This window comes from Trematomus bernacchii, unplaced genomic scaffold, assembly GCF_902827165.1.
Source record: "Trematomus bernacchii unplaced genomic scaffold, fTreBer1.1, whole genome shotgun sequence".
Lineage (NCBI taxonomy): Eukaryota > Metazoa > Chordata > Actinopteri > Perciformes > Nototheniidae > Trematomus > Trematomus bernacchii.
Window position 1 is genome coordinate 9,606,880 of NW_022987313.1, and position 18,104 is coordinate 9,624,983.

The window sequence follows — 18,104 nt, forward strand, 5'->3', positions numbered from 1 at the left end:
GGAGCTAAATAAGGTAACAGCTCATCAGTCTGCAGCCCCAAATGTCGTGATGATGGATGGGCGCGGCCGACTGCTGGTAATGACCTCAGGAGAAGGCTCTCACTGATTTACCTCCTTCTGAATGTCCTCTTTGGTGGGCTTCCTGCTCGGCTGGGAGCTGATGTGGACCGGACTCGGCTGGCTCTGGCCGTCATCTGGAACCCCGTAGACCGACTGGAGACAACAAGAGAAGAGACATGTTGTTGTTGTTGCTATGATAAATCATGACAGATCAGGGACTCTGTAATGTAGCTGATGGATGCTAGCTAATAGGTGTGGGAGCAGCTAGCATCATGGCCTCAGTATTGTGTCTGGGGACTGGGGGGTCCCCAGTCCCCAGACACAATACTGATTACAATACTGATTACAATACTGATTAAGAATCATTAGATTGCTTTAGATATAAATATTTACACTTTTAAAAATTAGTAGTACTGTGTGACTTAATGCAAAATCTTTCCAACAGAAAAAAACAAACAAAAATATACTTTGACATTCTTCACAATATATATATATATATATATATATGAATTTAGATGAATGGCATTGTCCCAACACAAAAATGTCATGACATATTTGATCAATTAAATACAAATGTAGTAAAATATGTTTGAATGACTATATACAAATACAATTATCCTTAGGACTCAGCAAAAACTATGCATACCATTTTTGAATTTTTAAGTATTCAGGGGGGGTCAAATTTACAGTAAATGTTATTGAGAGGTCAAATGAATAAAACAAAGTAATGGGAGTTTTGGTGATTAGTCCAAGAAAACTATTGTGGTCATTTTTAGTAAACATTTGCTGATGAAAACCGTGTTTAAGTTAAAAAAAAAATTATACTAAGTTAAAAAGCTAACCCGTCATCGTCTCTTACCTTTTTTACCCTGTGTGGGTTCTTCTCTCTCCGGCACTTGCGGATGTCCATCTCTGTCGTGTTGACACAGCCTGGCTGCGCGAGGCGACAGGAGAAAGAGTGTGTTTCAGGGTCAGATAACAATGTTTCTGCTGCATGCATTATCTGCACCCGTCCTCCTCACACAATATGATGCTCTGTCTCTATTCAGCAATGCTACGCTAACAAAAGGCTTGTATGCAAAGTGACTGGCACCACATCTGATTCTGCTCCCAACGACAAACAGGGCTCTAAGCTGAACCATGTGGAGCTGAATCTGCTGTTTTCAGGCTTTAAATGCTAAAATTGTCTTCCAACATAATAGTCTTTTCTTTGTTCATTTGCATTTTTTACACAGTGTCCTTTTTCTTTTATTCATAGTGCCAACTCACCACTGGCCGATGGACGTCCCAGAATGCCCTCTCCTGGCTGTCCAGGATCTTCCTCTCTGCCTTGTCCTTCTTCCTGTCAATCCTGTCAACAGAGGAAACAGGACACTTAAAAATAGAACATGTTCCTCTGAAATACCAAGTCAAACACAATAAATCAGGCCCCATATTTAAGCCACGTTTATGTAAATACCACTTGCAGGACAGACTAGGGAGGAAAAGTCTAAAGAGTATAGGTTATGAACTGTCTGCTGCCTAACTAAGCAATGTCTGGTTTCGCCTCTGTTGGGCCCGATCTATTACATAACTGACATTTACTGATCGGCCCTCGCCAGATTATGGTTTGCTCCCCAGGCGTAAGGAGAGTTATTGCCTTCCATATCACCCTCACTTGAACTATAGATTTGCCGCTATACAATGACCATTTTTAACACATTTTTCTAGAAGAAGAAGGCTCTTTTCTCACTGAAATGCATGAGATATCAGTGCTGTGTTTACACATGCAAGCCACCAGATGGAAGTCTTGCTAAGAGATAGAAATTAGGCAGAAATGTGTGTGTTTAATTCCATAAGGAGGATGCTTGCTGTATTTAATGCATGAAACCCTGCAGTCAAAGCAGCGCATAAAAACAGTAAATGAAAAAAAGCATTTCCCCTAAGGACAATGCACACTGTGCAAACTGTTTCCATCCCTTGGGGAAATAACAAATAATGCATGCATCCAAAGGTTAGTATGAATGTAAACCTGATGTCACCAACATCTTTTTATATCCTGCTGTAAGTGTGTCATGTTAGCATGCCTCTGACGTCAGGAGGAAATGGGTTTATACCGACATGTACGCTCTCACATACTCACTTGACTTGAGCCTCAGCTTGCATGAAGATAAATTCCCACTTCCTGGCGAAAGCCCTCTGTAGCCGGGCGAGGTTCTCCTGGTGGAACCAATCAGCACAGCGTGAGGGGAGAGGGCTTTTTGAATTCAAGGCCTTAAGATGATTACATTATTTATTCAATGTGATGGCCAGCGCTGACGGCATGGGGCGACTTCTCACTAACGTGTCTCTGAGCGACTGATACTACACACTAATTCAAATGAAAAAAGTGTTCATAGGCACAAATACGCTATTGAGCTAATCATTGTACATTTTAGGAAATATGTCTTTTTCGCTGTCTTTTGGAGAGTTAAATAAGAAGATCGACACCACTTTACCTTCTGTACTGTAAATATGAAGCTACACCGCCAGTTAGCTTAGCATAAAGACTGGAAACAGGAAACAGCTATCCTGATTCTGCTTAAAGTTTCAAAGGAAAATCTGCTTGCTAACACTTTTAAAGCGAATCAACATTTTATATTTCATTAATTTAATCCTTACAGGGGTTAAAGGTCCCATGTCATGCTTTTCCGGTTATTACCCGTCCCCTTGTGTGTTATGAAGGTTTTTATGCATGTAAACGGTCTGCAAAGTCACAAACCCTCAAAGTACACCCTGTAGCGAGTACAACTCTAACACAGAGAAGACGTGTCTATGCTGCTCCAGAACCCCTCGTTGGAGATTTTTCTGTTTGTCATTACTGGTGTCATTTTCTGGTTGCTAACAAACGCCATTGTAACACATAATACACATTAAGGCTGTACGATATATCGTGTCGTGACGATAATCGCGATATGCGCATGCGCGATATTCACATCGCAGCACGTGCGATATTAAGTAGGCAAATTAACTCAAACACGTCATGTTACAATTCTTTTGCTGCTTGCTACAAAAGGAAAACTTGGGCGGCTCTCATGTCAGGGGTACTTGAGTGAGTGACATGCAGGCTCTGAATGCACAGCAAACCACCAATCACAATCAAATCTCCAAAGCAAACGGACCCCGTGATTAAAGGTAAAAACACTGAATAAAGTAGTTTCATGTGTTTCTCCAGGGCAGTTCGGCGCTGCTAACCGAGCTAGCTCAGCTTGTTGCTCTGATAACTTAAGATCCAGACGTCCGTGACTAAAATCCTTCATCAGGTTAAATATAGTTAGAAAAATACCAATTGTATAGCATTAAATTCAAGAAAGGATGGTTTGCGGACAAAAAAAAAATTATTTTCTTCAATTCCTGTATTTTTTCATATCGCAATATATATCGCAGGGGGGAAAAAATCGCAATGTCAGTTTTTCCCATTATCGTGCAGCCCTACTACACATACTATACAGAGATGCTGTATGAGAAAACCAATGTGATTTTGGAACATTGAACAATGTAAATCTATTCTAGTAGACCTCAACAATGGAATTATGTATTAGTAGAAATGGCCATGACATGGGACCTTTAAGTGCTTATTCAGTCAGGTACATTTTTGGAAATCATCTTGAATGTGAGGCGGATTACCAACAAATATTGTGACTCATATTACAAAGTCTTAATTGAGATGCATAGGACATACATGATACATACAGGAGAAAAATAAATAAAAGCTTCACACGCTCTCCACAAATCCATAATATACACCTCCATATGCGGAGGTGTGTGGCGCAGTGGATTGTGCGTAGGTGTTCGGATCAGGGGGTCACAGGTTCAAACCCCACTGCAGTCAGCATGTCGTTGTGTCCCTGGGCAAGACACTTCACCCCAAATTGCTCCTGTGGGGACTGCCCACAGTATTGAGCATGTGAGTCGCTTTAGATAAAAGCGTCCAACAAGTAACATGTAATGTATTATAATGTAATGTAATACACACATCAGAGCTGCATACCAACTCAAAGCTGTCATCAAATCAAATCAAGTTTTATTTATATAGCACATTTTTAAACGATTTTTGGTCGAGCCAAAGTGCTGTACATATAATAAAAATACCCTACAGTAAAGACACTTTACAGCAAATACAAACAGCACAGTTTGTGCAGAATATCAGTATGAGAAAACGACACCCTCATACACTGTACACGGCCTCATTATAAAGGGAAACAAATATTCGGAGTACAAAGTAGCATGATGTTAACAGTGAGAGCAATGAGGCCTGGAGGCATAAAGTGACCTGAATAGGAAGGGAAGGAAGTCTGCTGGACAATAGTTGCACAGTAATTGAGAATATCAAAGTGCGATGGATTGCTATTGTGGATCAGCAGGAGATCAGCAGTGCAGTAATGCCCCTCTTGGGGCTGTATTGATCTGCAAATGCCAAGTAGGTCATAGATATTTGTATTTGGGGCCAATGACTGCATTGAATTCTGTAAAATGGTGCTCCTGCAAAAATAAGAATGACCTTTGACAGATTTGATTTAATGTCTGTGATTCGATAATGGCTTTCTGCAGGGTTGAATTGATGTTGGCCTTTCGAGGCCCCAGAGGATATTGTTACAGCTCTTCTGTTTTTCAGCAAGAAAACAGGAAATTCAGAGTGTCATCAGAGTATGCTCCAGACACTGTAAGAGCACTGAACTGAGAGCTTCCCGGCAATCGCTAAACCAAAAACGAAAGTGTACTTACGGCTTCGTAGTCAGCTAGCTCGAGCCTGGCCTTATTCTGCATGGTGCGCTTGCACAGGTAAATGGCTGGAGGGGAGGAAAGGGAGAGAGAGTGAGACATGAAAAGCCCAACAGAGTTAATCAGATGGGTTATCTGCTTTGTAGCTGCAAAATAAAAAAGGAAAATCTCCAATGGATTTCTTTTTTTACTGTGGTCTCAGCTGTGCGAAGTACCACTAATGAATGTTTGGCTGGAGCAGGCAGCGGCGTGTTGCCTTCGGAAATAACAAGCCTTGAGTAAATGCCATGCAGACAGCCGGAGATGGTCATAGCAGCTCCTTTATTTTGTTTAGTCAATCTTATCCCGCAGGATTCTGTGTAGTGGGGGCTCCTCGAGGGCCAGATACGTTACAGGGAATGGCCCTCTGGATCAATACTCAGAGAGTGTCAACAACAGAACTACAGTGTGAGTTGTGTTTCAGAGAGACAGCTGAAGGCATTAGCGACAACTTACTAGTTTGTCGAAAGACAGAAAAACCGAGAGCGTGTGTGGCTCACCATAGTCTGTGTTCTCCGGCTCCCAGCAGTTTGAAGGCCAGAAGTAAGGAGACTGATGAAAACAGAATCAGAGTTTGTTTATTTACTCAAACAATCCAAATTACATTCTTTACTTGCCATAAGTGCCATAAGATAAACAATAATATTCTCCAATATGAATGTTGGATTCTCAGTCCTCCCACCACCCACGCTCCCTCTGCACTTCCACACGCCAAGTGGAAAGACGCCTCATTGTTTGATGATGATCCTTGACGTCCGTGTGCTGCACATTAACTATCTGGGGAGCAATGGTAGCTATTTTCTCTCTCTCCATATTTAATTGTCTATTGCAACTGATATTACACATTCAAAGTTCATTCCCGATTCTATTAATAATAGATCACTCACATCCAACATGCATTCTTAATAACGGGGCAGAATTAGAAGTTGGTGGTATTCAACCACATATATCATTCCAACTATTACTCATAACGGTAATTAGCCTAAGAGCAGACGCTAACGCTGATAAATGTGCTTGTTTAAGTGTAACGGACAAAAAGGTTAACATGCACTCATCAGCGTTATAATTTGCATAGAGGAGAGAGTTTAACTGTAAGCCTTCACTGCGTGCTCAAAAAAAGCTAATTTGTTATAAACAGAATACAGTTGTCATTAAATCTGGGTCTTCAGCCAGGATAGTATCTATTTATAGACCAGCAAATAAAACATCCCCCGTCACTACGCCTTACAGCCCGGCCACGGATATTAGCCGATGCATTTCGTATGCACCGTGGATTCTTTTTATGTTCTGATGACGTGGGCCTGTTGCATCACGACAACATCAGAGGGAATATTTTTAGCCCCCTCTGAATGAGCCAGTGTGACACACGCTGGCCTCTCTGCTCAGGCACAATAATGGCTTTTAATCCTGAGCAATAGAGGTGAAGATAAATGCATTCAGAGGTATATTGAGTGGGAGGAGTAGGGATGGGGGGGCTGGTGATGGTAAAAAAGTGCAGAGCCATCGTGGAGCAAACTCTGTGCTTTTCCCCATCCCCAGCCTGCCGAGTGTAGCTGGCCAGAATTAAGATCCTAATGTCCCGGTCACAGTATTGAGTCACCGTGGAGCCCGTTAGCCGTCAGAGGGATCTGTCAAAGTTCATGCTGGATAGGATGTAGCAAAATAAAAATAAAAAACACCCCTCTGAGAAGCTGCGCGGCGGCCTGCGGGCCCCGTTCTGCGGCTCACATCCTGCTCTGACGCAGCGTCCAGCAGGGATACACAATATCGACCTTGGTGGGGTGAGTAATAGGCTTAGCAAGGCTTGGTATCATTAGCATCAAGCTATAAACACATCCCTCTTGATTGAACTACCATCATCTGATAATTGGATATTTAAAAAGGCCTCCTTACACATACCAAGGGTTCGCCCACGGTGAGTGTTCCCGTACCTGAAAGCGATAAAGGGTTCCATCATCTTTAAGGGTCAGCACATGGTCAGAGATGGGGAAGATGTAGCCATGGGCAGCGACCAAACTCCCGAGGTGGATGGCTTCAGCTGTTGACATGAGAGAAAAGCACACAGATAGGAGGAAGTGGGGGGGGGTGTTCAAATTGCTTTCCTCTTCAATTGAGCTCTATTGTGATCGCATGTTATGAAACATTTCTCAGCGGGCTTACCTATGTCCTCAATGGAGAGGTTTTTCATCAGCCACGCAACAATGTCCGCTCCTGTATTCAAAGAATCAGTTAGAAGAAGTGACATCACAGTCCTACATGTGCAGTAGTTTCGACAAAAGCAGCAATCCAGAAACACAAATGAGCTTCGAGGAAGTCTTTGTGATCCGTCCCTGTTCAAGGCCGTGAGTGGAAGCTGTCTAAATGTAACATGATGTTCACAGGTTGGTAGTCCTGTCTCTCCCTGCTCCTGGACAGCACAATGTTTGGCCGGTTATCTGTGCTTTGGCAGAGGCTATTGAGCAAGATAGTGCAGCCATCGGGCCGGGGGGAGAAATGCGTAGCAGTGACTCCGAAAAACAACCTTTGGGAGAGCGGGAGCGACCTCGTCGTCCAACACTGGTGACTCATGTCATACACAAGCATACACATACACCAACACATGAAGGAGCACAGGGCATTCACACAGATGGACACAGGCGAGAGGAGAAGGAGAAGTGTGACAAGGGCAGCGTCACACCACAGGCCGTTTCCTCAGTGGCAGCCATTTCAATTAGCCCAAAAAGGTAATATTTGCTTTTCTGATCCTGAACAAAACACACACACACCTACATCAAGCACATCAAGTAAGGCAAACACTAATTTAGGAAGAAATACAAGATACTGCAGCATATGTTGATGTGGTATCACACGCAGCCACATACAGTAAACAGGCAAGTCCAGACACTATCTCTTCACAAACAAGTACTCACCTGACACCACGCTGGGGATCTTGGAGAGGAAGCTTTTGACAGTCCGGATGGCGACACCTCCTGCTTTCTCATCTTGTATTCGTGTAACAATGTCTTCAATCTGTGTGGAGGACAGAGGGAGATTTTTACAACTCATCATAGTGATAGAAGAGAAAAACACTCAATGTAAGGACACTTTTGCTACTGTAGTTTTCAAGGCAAAAATGTGATTCCATACTTCATTAAACTGCATCAACTGACATTTTGTTTTGCAACACGGGGAAAATGATGAAACATGACTGCTTTGATCAAATGGGATTTCAATTAATCAAATCACTTGATAATTTATCCTTCCATTTTCATTTCACATCTATTGTTAATGCTGCATTTTTTAATTAACGTGCATTTTCATCGCTTCCGTTTTTTAAATCAATTTATTTTAATACTTCCATCCTTCATATATATATATATATATATATATATATCTGTATGTTGCTAGCATTGTGCAGCTGCTGTTTGCTGCTCAGGAATGATGCAGTGGCTTCATCAGAGTATTTGTACTGAGAACAGCTTTGTGCCAAGGTTGATGAGCGCAGTGAGAGTAAATACAAAGATAGAGCCTGTAAAACCAAAACAAAGAGCTCGAAGATACTAAACCAGGGTAACTGCATATTTGGAGATTGTTCTTAAATCGCTTGTTGCTATGTATTACATATACTTCAAACCCATAAAGCTGCTATCTGTAAAAAAAAAAGTATTTTGTCCTACATACATATTTGGAGATTGTTCTTCAATGGTTTGTTGCTATGATGGAACTCTTCAGATTTCAAATTTAGGAGACCACTCAGGACAACATACTAGTTTCTTTATCTTTTTTTTACAGATATCAGCTTTATGGTTTTGAAATATATGTAATACAGAGTGGACACCTCACTAGTGAGTCTGGGAATAGACCTGAAGCCATTCTAATACTGGTGAAGATCCAAAACGAGGCCAAACACTTGAATTAAAACATACTGTTATGGTTTTGATAGTAATCTAAAGTGACACCATGTGCACTCTATGAAGCTCAGTCCTTAAATGGGTCACACACTCGCACAGTAATATAGCAACACATTGGGGTGATTTATTTATCTTTAACAAGGGCTTTTATCAGAAGCTTTGGTCAATTGAAAAAGGCTGTCAGAGCTATCCTCCAGAGGCAGGGATAAACATCACACCTCCGACACAGCCAGAGCCTCAAACACATCGCACATCACACATCACACACCTAAAATTAGGCCCAGCTCAGCACTGATCACCAGGGAGAGCACAAGCGAGAAAACAAGACAACATCAAGTCACTCAAAGACATGGACACACATGTACGAGGACATCCATTATTTGTTCATGTCGGTGCGGTTGTTTATAGAGGATAAGCAGTCAAGTCAGGTCCTGTATAGATGTGAGCGGTCAGTGCTCTGCTGTAGAAATCAATCCAAGTCAAAAAGATCCTTATTTTGCACACTTGCAGCCAACAATTCACAGAACAGTCGCTGCTAAGGAGGTTGTGCTGGCTATTAAATTCTTTATGGCTCCCTAAGCATCTGTCTAGTAAGTATTAGGCACACTCAGATGCTCTCACACATACACAATCAAACACACACGCTGCTACAGTATGACAGAGCTGATTAGGTGGATTTCAAGGGTTCATCTCACAGCCTCGGCACACTGAAAATTGTAAAAGGCCTTTTCTCTCATCAGGCTATAAAGCATGTTCCCTCCTTCTCACACCACATTTACAGTTCTTCTCAAGTCACGATCACAGGCGCACCGCATCCCGCTGTGCTCCAGTTCGTGCCACTTCTGGACCCTCTTCTCTCTTTCTTCTTCCCTTTCGCTGTTCATTCATCTTTCAACACTGCATACATACGAGTGAACACCCACCACTGTGGCGGAAAGACAGGCTCTAAAACATTTCATAGTTTTCAAATCGCACCTGTTTACAGTACGCGTTTGCTTTGTTTAAATTGCAAACCATGCTCGTCTCTATGAATGGTTAATGTTGGTTGGGAAGAATTACCTGTCAATTAGTATTTTACCTGTGAAATGTACTTTCTGGGTCTCTTGTCAACTTCATATTCAACCAACTTTTGGATTAAAGGTGGGGTAGGTAAGTTTGAGAAACCGGCTCGAGATACACTTTTTGTTATATTCCATGGAATGCTCTTAACATCCCGATAGCAATGAATATCTTAAGTGCTTTGACAAAAAATCCATTCAAAAATGTCATCTGTGGAAGCCGTAATACTGTAAAAAGCACGACCAATCATTTTAGCCGGCCCGGCTAAAATAACTGGATGGCCTACCTGCCTGTCAGCCTTCCATCGGGGCACACACTTATCTCGTGCCCTCATTGGTCATGTGCGCGTTCGTGTGTGTTGGAGGAGGGGCTCTGTAAGGAAGTGGCAGATTTTTTCCGGCTGTGTATTTTCAAATTCTAGCGCACTCGAGCTGGTTTCTCAAACTTACCTACCCTACCTTTAACTGTAGTCCTGCAACATTCTGTAACATTTACACAAAAAAAATCGACATTAATTTTGTAAAAGTAAGTAAGAAGTTGACGGCACATTTACTAAACCAACTTCACAAAAGGTAATCATCCTCCCAGCAAAGCATTAAATGGATGATTTATACACACGGCCCCATAAATCTACAACAAAGCATCAAGATGCATATGGATTTAATAAGACCCATAATGCAGAGGAGGCAAAGAGCCCTGCGTGGCAAGACAATTACCAATCTCTCACCGTGTCTTGGCATGAATTATTGAACATCCACTATGCAGAATGACTGCCTCAACTCTTTGGCAGAGGAGGGGAGGGAGATCTGCCCTTTGTGTTGTGAACAGAGCCTTGGTATTTCAGGCCTGTTTTCGCCTACATGTGAGCATCAACTGTTTTACATGAGCACAATGAGGGGCGCAACAGATTAGCATGGAAGAACATCACAATCCTGCCTATAAAAGACAAACCTTCCGAGCAAAAAAATATGGCAGAAAATCTTTGAAATCCCCTCGGCTCGGTCCAACTCTGAAGGACTCCTCAAATCCCCTGAGACCCAGCAACATGCAAAGGATTTAGTCATTTTGTTCTCATGCAATAATGGACTTTGGCCTGGGTATGGCACTATGGAAAAGGAGGACTCATTATCTCTCCATAGGATGACAGCCGACAAGAAGTACTTGGCGCAGCTACAGAAAGTGCACATCGTATCTCCTGCATGTACGAGCTAATGGTGTTTGCAGCTTGGTGTGGAGGGCTTTTGGAGGGATGAAAATTGCTGCTAGCATGCGATAACAGCACTTTGCCCCTCGCCACCAAGCTCTATAAATGATTATCAGGAGAACACTTGTGTATCTTGCCACTGTATGTTTGCATTTGCTGCACACGTGTGTACATTTGTACCATTGCATGACTGTGTCTGTGTATCTGTGTGTGTGTGCCGTCCATCTTATCTTTAATGGCTTTGAGGGCAGCAGTAGCACATAATGGTGCGTGTACGAGGGTAGGGACAATGGGAAAAAGCAGCTAGAGGTGAACACCAAAAAATGACGGTCATCAGTTGAGAAAAAAACCATTAAGTACACATTAATGTCAGGACAAGCTTAAGCGCTCTAATGTCTTAATCAAGATCATAGGACAAAAGGACCTAAATGACAGCAACGTTAATCATAAATCAATGAACTGAATGCTACGTGTTAGACTCTGGTATGTAGGCCGGATGTGAGGATACATTCACTTCTCCTACAATGTGAAACCCTGTGCCTCTTTTTCCAGAAATGGCCACAGATGAAGCTATTAAAAACCGGCTTTAGAAATGAGACAGCTGCTGTTTAAAGATGTATCAGGCGGTAATAGCGCCATTAATGATTAAGCAGTCATCAGTGAGGCTCAGGCACACTTGTCACAGTTGAAAGACATTGGGGTCTGTGAGGACACGTGTCCAGGTGACGGGAGAACAAAGAAATGTCTTGTCTGGAGTTACTTATTACCCGTCTGTGAGAGCTGAATGAAGATGGAAGAGTGATGAGGCCTGCAAAGTTTAAAGTCTGCTAAAGTTTGAAGGGCATTGTCAAACACCTAAAGCAGCCAGAATGCATTTACTAGTGTAAAAATAATTTAAACTGTTGTTTTCATTACTGCTTTAAGCATCCTAAGATTCATTTGCGTTTTAAATGTACTCAGAAGCCTTATATTAGTTTCTCATTATAACAGGAAATCCTGGGCTACTCCATATTCAAAGATTAGAACACAAACAACAACACAACCATATTTAAATGTATTAGGATTCATTAGAGGACTGTCTTACATTATGCATAATGCTATTATAAATGGGACAATCCGGCTGGATTTCATTGCTCAGTGGAAACACAGCAGCAGCATCACAAACTGTCCCGAAAAAATAAGATAAATAAAGCGAGCGCAGGATTTCTTCTTTTATTTATATCTGCAGAGAAATTAACATCCCCATTTATCTTAAATAAGTCTCAAATATCACAGTGACATTCAAAATCATTTCCAATTCTGGCACTGTAATCCTCCAGAGTCTGATTAAATATGAATAAATGCTAACTTAGTTAACCTTCAACCATAAATGGAGATACTGTAGTGAATGGTTATTCATCATCTGACCTTAGCGCAGAAACTGTTCATATTCACAGTTTAATGAGTCAGTTAAATCACTCTGAAGGTTTGATCAGTCCAGCTTCATTCCTATCCATATATCTATATTCAAAAAGGTTTTACAAAGGTTTATAGAATTTAAAGAATATTACATATTACATTTATAATGTTTTTGTTTCTAGTAACATATCATATTTATTATTTATGTCAACAAAATGAAAAAAATAAGTGAACCTTGATTCATCCAATGTTCAGATGTATCTTTTGCTGATGTATGCACATATAAGATAATGACTCATTTGCATATTCAAATGTACAATTCCAGAAAACTGGTAACATCTGTTGGTAAATGGTTTTCGTGTAGTGTATCCCATTAAACAAATATACTATATAAGTATATACATCTTTTATTGGCTTTGTTTGAGATGTGGAGAAGCCTCCATCTCCTGAAGCCTGGCTGGATTTAGTACTGTACCTTATTATAACGGTCTGAAGCAACTACTGTGCTTTGTCTCTGTTTCAAATTATGTCAAATGTTTTTACTTATCTCATTTGCCTCAAGTGAATTTCTGTGTCAATTGACTCAAAACCTTAATGAACTTCTTTATATACTTTAATTCTCTTATTATCTCAATTGCCCTTTCCTTTCTTTTTATTAACTCTAATGACAAATAAAAAAACATATAAAAAAATGTACTGATTCAACTTTCTTTCTATAATGACATTTTATTTGTCCAAAGATAACAGACTCAAATAAATGTCAGTTTTATTTCCTAAAACTGTGCATTGCTACATACCAAAAACTCTTTCTTATTCGTTGTTTTAACAAAACACATTTGACTTTGCATTCGTTGACTGTCGCTCTTCAACAGATAACAATAACCTGCTGTTATTTCTAGTTCTTTAAGTCCCTGTCATTGAAAATAAAATGGCATTAACGTTTCTCCTCATTCACTGTCAACCTAATGTACAAAAGAAGACCAGATTCTTCTCAGTTTCTCAATTCTTCTGAACTTATTTTGTCCTCAAGCCACTTTTCTTTGTATTACAAAGGTCACAACATCTTTAAAAGTAATTACATTGAGATTACATGCAGACATTATGTGCTGTTTTCCAGATATTATGAAAGAACTTCTTCAAAGTAAAACCTGTCCCACAGCACTTTCTTTGGGCGCCATATTGACCTCTGTGCCATGCTGTGCCCATAATTAAGCGAGTTCCAGCTGGTGTTGTGGAGCCTTGGGGAACAAGGTGAGAATAAAGCCTGCTGGAGAGAGAAGACCCGCCCCCCTCCTCCACCCAACTGCCACCACCATCCCACTTTCTTAGCATGCCGAGTCATGATGAGGGAGCTGCCTCTCAGCTGGAGCTGACACACGGGGGAGACGACACTGACAGGAGCGACACGGCAGAATGGAAAAGCCTTGCCAACCGAGCGTGATGTTTGAAAACTTATACTGCTCTGGAGACGTGTGAATGAATCACATTTGCACACGCTGACATGCACGTACAGTCATGTGTGCAGCATGGACACAAAGACATAAACACTTGCTCGAAGGCTCTTGGCATTTCCCTTTTTAAAAAAAAACGACTAATCACCTGCTATGTCTAATATTGCATTTCAGTGAGGCATCAACTATGTTCTGAAAGAGATACATCCACTGATCCATCTCTTCTCCAAATTGCCATCTCCACAGGAACGCCCTGCAGGGAAAGGCGTTTCTCGTCTGCAATAAACAACTGTTTTCCCATTATGTCCTGCGGCAGGAAACAAATTGCTTTTACACTCCAGTGGAGCCATTTTCCCTGTTGCCAATACCTTTCATATGTAATCCCAGTCATCATTAGTGGGGATGGATTGTGAATGCACTAATCTTAATTGTTTGAATGTGGGAAAAAAGGAATTAAATTCAATCAAATCTGGGCTCTTTGGGTTGAGTCACTTTTGAGAAAAGCCTGCTGAAGGTTAAATTAATGCCAGAGCGCATCTTTGAATTGTTCTGCTAAATGGCTTCTTCAGGTTTCCGTGAGGAGGAGGTAACACGTTGAGAGCATTAAGAAGCAACATGTGCTTCCTGTCAGTACATATGTGAACACTCCATTTGTAGTGATTAAGTTCACAGGATCACATTAGTCCTGTAAACCAGCCTCACAATTAAATCACAATTTGCAGTCACATTCTTCCCTCAGGTCAGGCTGTGGATTTGTGTTTCATTTAATCACTTACCACGCATTAATAGTAGCTCAAGCTAAAGTGGCCACAACACAGCAGAGACCCTGTCCTAACAAAGACACCCGGAGGTGTACAAAGAGTCCAATTAGCTGCAGCTTCATAGCCCAGCTGGGTGCCCTTTAGGGGAATATGCTGACATCCACAAACTGTGCTGCTTCACTTTGAGCCAACCACACCCATATGTTAGGACGCAGAGCGCTGATGAGTATCCCTTATGGTAACTGGCGTGGGCGAGATGTGGAGATTTCAGGTTGTTTTGCATGTAATCTTAGATTCTCAATTTCCATGGCAACACAGTAGCAAGAGGAGTTAAGCAATTAAAAGTTTGTCAAGTTAGGCTCCGGCACGGGCAAGAAGCCAGCCTGACTAAATTACAATAACAGATCGAGCTCTTCGGACAGGAGGGACAATCTTGTCGTCAGTGCTTTCTGGCAAAATAAAAATTCAAAGGGAGGAATTAATAAGCTGCTTTACGCTTTCCCAAATCAAAGAGAAGATACTTAAAATCAGAGCTTTTGATTTGGCACAGCTCTTGCACGCATAATGCAGATGGGAACGCTGCTTAGCTAAGACGGGCTACACTCAAGAGTATGAGCCTACCCACACACCAGCGTGACTCATCGGGTCACCTTGCTGTTGATGAGACTCGAGGAGGACCAAAAAAAGATCATCTCCTCTCTTGTAAAAGTCTGTTGTTAGATACTCAACGGGTTGCTAAGGGCTTGAGTACCAGGAAAACAGGAGTCTGCTCTGCCTCTGAATAGACAGTCCACTCTAGAACAAAGTGGTCTACGCAGATACAGGGGCTACTTTTGAAAAGAGACATGGTCTGAAATGAAGGGCATCAGCCGCCGCACATTCAAATGCTTTCATCCGCCAGTTTTCTTTGTATTTTACTACATGTCAAAAAATGAACCGCAGCTACAACAAAACCACAAAAGGTTATTGGCTCCGTAGAGACAGAATCACCTGCAGTTCACTCCGAAGTAAGATTTACCTTAGCGATCATTTACAAAAGGGGCAATTTACATGCAGGAAGGCAACTCTCCCTGCAAACACCACCTGCATTTGAAATGCCTGTGGGACCGTAAAGGTCCAGATTCTAATAAGGTTCAGTATCCTTTCAGCCACTACTCTGTAATTAGGGAAGAAAAGCAACGGAAGGCTATTTGCATGTGGAGTAATGAAAAAACAACAGCGAGGGAGAGGTAGGATGACAGCCCAGTGCGGAGAAAGTGAACAGATTGTGCCGGGGAAAAAAGCATCTGCTACTATCCGCCTGACTGTCAGTTTCAAAGTAGTTCTTTCGAAAGGGTTTTCTATCATTTATCAGCTTTCCCCCCCCCCCCAACCTAGTCTCTCAGTCACGGGAGGAATCTGAGTCTCGCCTCTCAGTCACAGCATGTTCGCTGTTATGCAACACAGGGGTAAGCTGCTAGAATGTAAAAGTGGAAATCAGCATTGGTGTGACAGTGTCGGGCGAGTGGCAGTGGATAACATTGTGCTATTCTGAGGGATGTGGGTGAGGATGTTTAGAGCCCCTACAGAGGCCTCAGACTGGGCACAGTCCAGCCTGCTGCTGCCAACTTAGGAGCTCAGAGGCTCAAGGAAGCTACTCTTACACAGCGGTGATCATGAATTTGAGTTTGGTTTAAATCCTTTCCACTTTCTTGATGGATATATCTTCACTCCGGCTTCATATCTGGGACACTGCAGCAGCTAATCGAGTAATATTATCTGCAGGAGATTGGTTTGAGGTGGTAAAACTTCAGGACCATCTGTCTATCTTTGATGTCGGCATCGTCCCCTGACGCGCCACTGCTGCCGGTCCCGTTCCTTAAGGCCTGGTGGTAATTGGGTTACAGAGAGAAGAGAGAGGAGAGAGGAGGCATTATCAAGCCCAGGTTTGCCTCGTCCCTCGCTGGGCTCACAAGCCTGTTCTTGATGTCTGAGACACAGGAGACAAACTCTGTCATTGCAGAGTTGAGTCATCTCAGAGGAGAAGAGAGAGGAGAGCTTTAGAAGTCAACATAACTCCTGCCTTTCAATATTTACACCCCTCGAATCAATGTGTCCTTCTATCGGAGCGTTAATGCATGATATTTGATGGCCTTGAAGCAAACTCCAATGACATGCAGACATCACCCGAGGCGGTTATTTGAGAGGGTGAGACCGTTCTGTAGTCAAATACAAGTGGAAGGCATGCCCATCTGCACTCAGCTCCATCCTTTACAAAGGCAAATGGTTATTTGGCCTGTCATTAGTGATTTGTTGAATGGGTAATGTGTGCACGTGTGTGTAGCATGTAAAGGCCCTTTACAGCCAAATGATGCATCACTTTTTAATCAGCTTAGCCGAGTTTTGATTTGTTTTCCTTTTTCCATGTCATCACTCTCTACATGCCATCTGCTCCTAATTCCTTCTCTCTCTCTCTGGTGATCTCTCGCTTTCTCCCTCAGGAGACAGTATGTTTCAATCCTCTGCACGTTTCATCCGTCAGCTCAAAATGATAGCGTTTTTTTCCCCCAGCTCTGTACTTCATGTGCTCACATGCAGTCGGTGAGTAAGAGAGGCCCTTGACCTTTCAAGATGCATGGATTTCCTGTCATGGCTCCCGGTATAAGAGAGTTTTTTATAGCTCCGCTGTGTATCATTAAGCTCCATCCTCTCCACCCTGTTATCCAACGAGGAACGACTGTCACTCAGCCACTGCTGTAACTCCAGACCTGACGTCCTTATTACCTGTGTTGGTTCTCCCCCGCGAGTGTGGGAATGCTGACAGGCTCTTAGGGGCAAGGAGTGTTACTGGGACAACAGAGGGTCTAAGTGAAAAGGGTTGTTATGAAGGAGAGAGGAGGCGTGGTGGAGGACAGGAGGGGGTCGGGGGGCAGATCTTTGGAAAGCCGAGAGTCTATGTGCGTAATACAGAGCACAAGCAGGATATTTTCTTCTCTTTGAGCGTCATTTCAAAGTCTGGCGATGTGCTATAAAAGCAACTGTGTTCTTGCTGGGTGACAGATTTCCAATGCTGGCAATAAAGCCTTGTTACTTCCAACTCGCAGGTACAGGTAATGAAATTCAGGCGGCTGGGCTGACATGTGGACGGAAAATCTCATCTCGCAATGCCACGGGGCAGCAGGCAGCGCCAAACACCTGCAATGTGCTCTGCTGCCTTCAGTCTGCGGGGGGGGGGGGGGTGACGCCTCTTCCTGAGAGGAACCTGCGCTGGCCTTTGACTCATTGTCATCCAATTGACATCCTCTAATCACCTTTTAATAAAACCAATTGAGGCCTGAGGTGCTCCTTCAATCGCATTAAAGGCAGATGAAATGTGTTGCATAACAGGAAATGTTTCAGAGCTGCATTACCTTAAAGCATGATTGATTGAGCAAATGATAGAATCGATAAGATAGTAAAGCTGAGCGCTGCCGTCTGTGTTTTACGGCATCAAATGCTTAGCCACTGCTGATTGATTATCCAT

General features: G+C 42.4%; 1 protein-coding gene across 5 annotated transcripts in view; it reads right to left on the reverse strand.

Moving 5' to 3' along the window:
- The window catches only part of LOC117478213 (regulator of G-protein signaling 6-like), a 39,929-nt gene that overhangs the window by 7,498 nt on the left and 14,327 nt on the right, over positions 1-18,104 (reverse strand). For all 5 annotated transcript variants that reach the window (XM_034125197.1, XM_034125178.1, XM_034125161.1 and 2 more), the window contains exons 3-11: positions 7,749-7,848; positions 7,000-7,050; positions 6,771-6,877; positions 5,340-5,391; positions 4,804-4,868; positions 2,183-2,259; positions 1,330-1,411; positions 920-994; positions 112-213 (exon numbers count right to left, since the gene is read on the reverse strand). In XM_034125197.1, the coding sequence (XP_033981088.1) occupies positions 112-213; positions 920-994; positions 1,330-1,411; positions 2,183-2,259; positions 4,804-4,868; positions 5,340-5,391; positions 6,771-6,877; positions 7,000-7,050; positions 7,749-7,848 (711 nt within the window). The remainder of the gene's footprint in view (positions 1-111; positions 214-919; positions 995-1,329; positions 1,412-2,182; positions 2,260-4,803; positions 4,869-5,339; positions 5,392-6,770; positions 6,878-6,999; positions 7,051-7,748; positions 7,849-18,104) is intronic.